Source organism: Pteropus vampyrus, unplaced genomic scaffold, assembly GCF_000151845.1.
Source record: "Pteropus vampyrus isolate Shadow unplaced genomic scaffold, Pvam_2.0 Scaffold157, whole genome shotgun sequence".
NCBI lineage: Eukaryota > Metazoa > Chordata > Mammalia > Chiroptera > Pteropodidae > Pteropus > Pteropus vampyrus.
Genome location: NW_011888938.1, coordinates 1,108,465 through 1,115,147, shown reverse-complemented (window position 1 = coordinate 1,115,147; position 6,683 = coordinate 1,108,465). Strand labels below are relative to the sequence as shown.

Sequence of the window (6,683 nt, the reverse complement as noted above, 5' to 3'; positions counted from 1 at the left end):
TACCTGGGGAGGCCCTGGAGTGCCCGACTCACCCGGAACTTCTTGGTCTCCAGATCCTCGTCACCCCACTCGTTCTGGTTGTCATCCATGAGGGCGCCGTCCGAGGTATTTTTCAGGGGCCTGGGGGTGGGGAGGCAAGCAAGGCTGAACGGGGGCTCCCTGGACAACCACCGCGAGGCCTCCGCTTCGGTGGCGCTAGATGCCCTACAGCTCGGTGGGGGCGGGGGGCGGGGCGTGGGTCTGGAGGGGCTGCGCCTCCCCAAGCCCACGGAAGCCATGGCGGCGTCCACTAACTTGAGGCCCACGGAGTCCTCGCCCAGGGGCTCCCGCCGCTTCTTCTTGCTGGCCTCCGACACCTTGAAGCCCTCGGGGAACCAGAGCTGGCCATGCTGCCGCCGCCGCTTGCGGGACAGCAGGACCCCGCAGCCCACGAAGATCAGCAGGACGAGGGCGACCACGGCCACGTACATGAAGTGCAGCGGTGGGGACGGCGGTGGCTCCACCGTCTCACCTGCGGGCACAGGGGCCGCCGGCGGCCGCCCGGGCATCAGGCGGCGGCTCCGCGGCCGGGGGGCGGCGGACTGGCTCCGCGGCCGGGCACCGCCTCCCCTGTTCTCCTCCATCCCGCCCCCCAAAATAAGGTCATTTCTACGCGATTAATCAGAATTGCAAACTATCGCTAAATTCTCTGCTGCACCAGCCAGCATCTGGAGGCGGCTTTCACTTTCCTCTCCTTTAAGGGAGGAGGATTAGCCAACTCCGAATCGCCCGCGCTGAGCTGTTAAGACAAAGGATTTACGGGGATTTTCGAGATACAAACTTCAACACTTCACATGACACCGATCAATTCTTCTGTCTCCCCCCTCTCTCCTTTTTAAAAAGCTGTAATGATTTTGAAATAATACCCAACAAAGAAGAATCGGGGGGGTGGGGGGAGAAGGGGTGGAAGAGAAAACGGCTCCCACTTTCTGGCGGATGCGCCTGTCCCGGGGGCCAGCCTCGCCAGCAGCTGTCACTACGGTAGGGAGGGCGTGCCAGGCAGGAAATACCGAAAAAATGCTCGCGGAACGACCTCCGGATGGCGCACGCACACCCGTGGGTGGCAAGTGACACAGAGAGCAAGTGCGTTCTGGGGCAAACGGACTTAGCCCGTCGCGGGCGGACTCCCCCAGGATGCGGCCCCGAGGGCGGCCACTCACTCTGCACAGCCTCGATCTTGTAGGGGATGTTCAGGCTGCCCAGCGAGGCCAGCGCCCCCAGGAAGGCGGCCACGTCCGTGGTGCTCTGGAAGCACTGTGAGGACGACTGGACACACTGCCGGTTGTCGATCTCCAGGTAGACGATAGACCTGGGGGAACTGCCTGGTCAGTCCCCCAGGGCCGCACCCCCTCCCGCCCAGTGAGCTGCCTCTGGGGACGAGCGGTGGCCCCGGGGGCATCGTCCCGGTGCTGGGAAGACAGGTGCACCTAGAAGTCACGGAGTGGCAGGGAGCCACGACCGGACCGCACAACCCAACCCAACCCAGCCCCCGTTGTGGTTCCACTGGGTGCCACAAGCGCCCGTTTCCTCATCCCAGCAGGGGAGAGACCTCGGATGCCCGACCCTGTTCTGGGAGCTGACCTCAGGCCCCAGGGTGTGGGCCTCGGGCAGCAGCGGGGTGAGAATGCCGGGGGACAGGCCTGGAAAGCCCCAGGTCTCGCCTGAACCTCGGCCTCTCTCCCCACGAGTGGGACCCACCCCCCACGTCGGGACGGCCGTGCGCAGGCACTGGACGTTGCTCACCCGCGGACGTCCATCGGGTCCAGCTCCCTGCGCCAGCGGCCGCCGGGGAGCAGCGCGGCCCCGGCCTGGCCGAGCAGGGCGCCGGGCGCGGCCCAGCCGTCCGCGGAGCGCTTGATGGGGTGCTTGCGCAGCTCCTCCTCGCGGCCGTAGTAGGGGAAGATCATCTGCTGGCCGCTGGCGTCGCGCCTGAAGACCACGTTGGTGTGCAGCAGGCGGCTGAGCTCGCGCAGGAAGCGGAGGGAGTCGTTGCGCAGCCGCTCGGGCGGCGTCAGCACCACCAGCACCAGCGTGCCGGCCGCCAGCCGCTCCGGCACGTGCTCGGCGCAGTCCAGCCCGTCCCACTCGCACTCGGCGCTGTTGCAGCCCTGGTCGCAGTGCCCGTCCCTGAAGTGGTCCTTGCAGTACTGGTCGTACAGCGGGCTGCGGGACAGGCACCCTCAGGCCTCCCTGAGCCGGGCCCCCTGCTGCCCTCCCAGGCCCCGCCCACGGAAACGCCCTCGGCCCACCGGCCCCGCCCCCGTCTGCCCCGCCCCCGTCCGCCCCGCCCCCCTCCGCCCCGCGCCCCTCGCCCCCACGCCCGCGCCCCGCGCGTCGCCCCGCCGGCCTCACTTGCACTGGCCGTCCGTGCCCTGGCAGTCGAAGCCGTCGAAGAGGCAGCCGGCCGAGCTGCACTGGCTGTCGCAGCGGCCGTTGCTGAAGTACTTCCAGCACTCCAGCGACTGCGTGCAGTTCTGCCACGGGTCGTTGAAGTTGAGGGAGCAGTCGCCGCCGTCCCAGCCGCACGCGTGGTTGTTGCACCGCAGGCTGCACACCTTGTTGCCGGCCTCCGCTTGGCACTCGGGCAGCTCGCACGCCTCCTCGATCTGCGGCGGAGTGATGTCCAGCCCCACGCCCCCCCGGAAGCTGTAGTCCAGGATGTGGCACAGGAGCCCGTTGAACTTGGCGGGGCACAGGCAGCGGTAGAACGGGCTCTCGGACGTGGGCTCGCAGGTGCCCTGGTTGTAGCAGGGGTTGCTGTCCACGCAGGGGCTGCCGGCCGGGAACTGGCACTCGCGGCCGGTGAAGGCGCTCCGGCACAGGCAGGTGGGGCTGCGCGGGCCCGAGGTGCAGGTGCCGCCGTTCAGGCACCGCAGGCTGCCGCAGGTGCGCGCGTCGTTCTCGCACGTGGCGCCTTCGAAGCCCTGCCGGGAGAGGGCGGCCTGGGGGGTCAGGGCAGGCTGGCTACCCAGACACCCCAGGACCCGACCGGGGCCCTGAGGCGCCGCCACAGGCTCCACCGGGAGAAGGATCGGCAGCCTCCCCATTTATAGAGATACCCTGCCAACCGGGAAAGCTCTGGGGCCGCCAGGGGCTGGCAGGGGTGGGGGAGGGGCACAGGCGGCGCACAGGGCGTTTTACGGGCTCTGAATAATTTCACGTGATACTGTAACAGTGACATGTCACACCACGTGCTGTCAGAACCCCAAGAAGGCACAACACTAGGAAGTACCCCAAGAACTGGAGGACTTGATAACAACGTGTCGACCTTGGCTCAACAGTAACCAAGTGAACAGTAGCACCTTAGCGCAAAATTGAGGTGCTCGCAGCTGGAGCCTGGGGACGTGGGGTGCTGGGAGGGCACGTGACAACGCTCCACTTCCTAAACAATCTTTCTATAAACCTAAAACTGCTCTAACTGTAAAGTTTAGACACAACAGACATGATCTCGAGGAAAATGAGGATGGTGGTGCCCTCCGGCCGGCACATGTACAGGGCCAGGTGGCCTTCTGCTGCCACCTTCAGACCAGGGAGCCCTTGTGGGCCGCACGGGGCTTGGGGGTGAGGCAGCCGCCACTCAGCCGTGCCCCAGCAGCTGAACCTACCTCCGGGCATTTGCAGATGAACCCGCGGGCCGTGTTGGAGGCCACGGCGCAGGTGCCCCCATTCTGGCATGGCTTCCCTTTGCAGCCGTTGATGACTGATTCGCAGCGGCGCCCTGGGGGCCAGAGGGCTGGGCATGAAGGGCTCGCCCCGCCGCCCCAGGGTCCCACCCGCCTCAGCCCGCCGCACCCACCGGTGTGGCCGGCACGACACTCGCAGTGGAAGTCATTGACGCGCTGCACGCAGTTCTGGGTGCCGCGGGCGTCACAGGGGTTGGACAGGCACTCGTTGACATCGCCCTCACAGCGCTCGCCCACGAAGCCGGGCAGGCAGGTGCAGCTGTAGCCGCCCACCTGGTCCACGCAGGTGCCGTTGTTGAAGCACTTGGGGCCCCGGGACACGGGGTCGATGGGGGGGCTGCAGTCGTCCACGTCCACCTCACAGTGCACGCCTGCAGGGGCCATGCTCCATCAGGGACCCGTGCGGGCCACACGCGGGCCCCCGCGCCCTCCAGGTGCCCTGACGGATGCTCGTGAAAAGCAGGGGACCGGCACAGGGTGCTGCCGGCGGCCTGGCCAGGCTCCCTCCATTAGCCTGGCACCTGCATCGCAGCCGGGTCCAGGGTGTCTCTGGCCGGCCACAGGGTGCCTGAGTGCCTGCTCTGCCCAGACCCTCCTCTGGGTGTGGCACCCTTACCCTGAGTGCCCCGGGGACAGGAACACTTGTACGTGTTGGTGAGGTCGATGCAGGTGCCCCCATTCTGGCACGGGTGGGACAGGCACTCGTTGATCTCCTCGGAGCAGTTCACCCCGTGGTAGCCGGCCACGCACTGTGCGGGGAGACAGATGGGGGGGTGCTGTGGCTCGGTGGGGAGCCAGGGCGTGGCCCCCCACCCTGTGCAGGCTGCTGGGGCCCACAAGCTGCCTTCTCGCCTGCTGGAGTCTTGGGCCAACCCAGAGCGAGACTCCTGTCCAGCTGAGCCTGGGAAACTAAGAGTCACTGCCCAGAGCAGGGCCCAGACCCCGTCCCAAGGGATAGAGATGGGGACCTTGGTGCGGGTGTCAGATGAGCCTGAAGAGAAAACCCTGGGGGAGGGGGAACCTTGTCCCACTATTCAGTGTATTCTTCTATTTCTAGGCTCCCCCTCCCGCATGAGATGCCCCCTCCAGGCAGTCTTCCCTGATCACCTCCTTTAAGGTCCTCCCTTAACGGAATTAAAGAGTGTCTGCATCTGGGGGGCTCACTAGTCCCTCCTGCACTGGCTCCCAGCCCAGGGCCCGGCACTCGAGGACACACACCGGACGCCCTCATGCGGGATGGGCCCCCACCTTGCAGGAGTAGCCGCCGGGGTAGTCGGTGCAGGTGGCGCCGTTGTGGCAGGGGTTGGGTGAGCACTCATCCACCTGGTCCTCGCAGTAGCTGCCGGTGTAGCCCGCCTGGCAGCGGCAGTGGTGCGTGCTGCCTGCGTCCATGCAGAGGCCCCCGTTCCGGCACAGGCTAGTCACGTCGATGCCTGTGGGGACATGGGAGCAGGGACCATGAGGCCTGGGTGCTCCCCCTGGGGCATGGGCTAGGACCTCACACGGCAAGTGCCCGGCGGGCGCCAGGGACGCCGGGCCAGGAGAGGACAGTCACCTTGCTGCCATGCGGCCACCTCACAGGAAACACTGGGCACGTCGCAGTAGAGGCCGGTCCAGCCGCTGTGGCACTCGCAGCGGTACTGGGTGTTGGTCTGCCAGCACTTGCCACCGTTCTTGCATGGCGAGGAGTCGCACCAGCGCACGAGGTTCTGGTGACGGCAGGGGTCAGCGGGCTCACGCCCCACCCAGGCCAGCTCCCAACCGGGCCCCACCCCGCCACAGAGCCTCCCCCCACAGAAGTGGAAGCCGAGGCCCATGGGCTCCCTGCTGCTCGGGAGCAGGCAGGGGCGGGGGCCGGGGCCTCTCTGTCTTTCCCTTGGACCCTCGGCAAATCCAGACCACTGGCGGCCCTTCCGTGAAGGAAAACTTTTTTTCAGAAGTAAATCATTTTTTTGGAATTTTTTTGTAACTAACGTTTCATGTGAAAAACTTTAACGAAGATCAGTCTTTGATACTTTTGTAGACTTTCCAAAAAAAAAACACTGGCTTTTAACAGTCTTCTCTCAAATGAACTAGTCCGCAAACCTCTGCTCCCCAAGCTGGATGGCCACCCCACCCACTGCCCGATTCTCCAGGCGGCAGCACGGGCCGGGGCTGGGACGAGGCTGCAATCCAGACCCCCAGACACATGTGACCACGGTCCCCCACCCCGCCCTCTGGGCCTGGCTCGTCTCCTCTGGGCAGATTGAGCGGGCCTGGCAGGGAGGTGCCACGGGGTGGTACCGGCGCCACCTCGGCCACCTCCCGCCGGGCACCCCGCGGCCTGCGCACTCACTTGGCAGTTGAGGCCGGTGTAGCCCTGCGGGCAGCTGCACTTGTACGTGCCATAGCTATCCTGGCAGGTGCCACCGTGCAGGCAGGGACGCGAGTCACACTCGTTGACGTCGTGCTGGCAGTAGCTGCCCGTGAAGCCCGGTGGACACAGGCAGGTAAAGGAGTTGATGCCGTCCACGCAGGTGCCACCATTGAAGCAGGAGCTGGAGGCGGGTGGGCGGCAGGGAGCAGGGTGACTTGGGCACGGGACCCTGCCCGAGCAGTCACCTCTATGCTGGCATCTCCCCTCAGTCCCAAGGGGCCTGACAGCCAGAACAGTGACCTCGGGGAGGCCAATGGGAGCCCCAGCAGGCCCCCAACACAGGGCCAGGGACCTCAGAATCTCAAACCACATCACACCCCCTCCATCTTCCTCGTCACTCATCCTGAGATGAGCATTTCACACACAGATTAAGATACAAACGAGGAAGAAATCATGACCTGCATAGATAGCATGACAGACGACCACGTCAGAAAACAAGAACGACAATGACATTTAGTGCCGAGCTTCCTGGCAGCCAAGAGGAAAAAGGGAGCAAGATGAGTCACAAAGTTCTCCTTGTCTGAAAGGAGGAAGACCAGTTCTTC

At 65.4% G+C, this 6,683-nt stretch overlaps 1 protein-coding gene across 1 annotated transcript in view; it reads right to left on the bottom strand.

Annotated features, from left to right (window-relative positions):
- The window catches only part of NOTCH1 (notch 1), a 45,459-nt gene that overhangs the window by 8,851 nt on the left and 29,925 nt on the right, over positions 1-6,683 (bottom strand). Inside the window, exons 13-23 of the mRNA XM_023536461.1 lie at positions 6,058-6,496; positions 5,278-5,431; positions 4,971-5,155; positions 4,339-4,471; positions 3,836-4,093; positions 3,645-3,757; positions 2,392-2,963; positions 1,783-2,202; positions 1,200-1,348; positions 295-511; positions 33-120 (exon numbers count right to left, since the gene is read on the bottom strand). Coding sequence (XP_023392229.1) covers positions 33-120; positions 295-511; positions 1,200-1,348; positions 1,783-2,202; positions 2,392-2,963; positions 3,645-3,757; positions 3,836-4,093; positions 4,339-4,471; positions 4,971-5,155; positions 5,278-5,431; positions 6,058-6,496 — 2,728 coding nt within the window. The remainder of the gene's footprint in view (positions 1-32; positions 121-294; positions 512-1,199; positions 1,349-1,782; positions 2,203-2,391; positions 2,964-3,644; positions 3,758-3,835; positions 4,094-4,338; positions 4,472-4,970; positions 5,156-5,277; positions 5,432-6,057; positions 6,497-6,683) is intronic.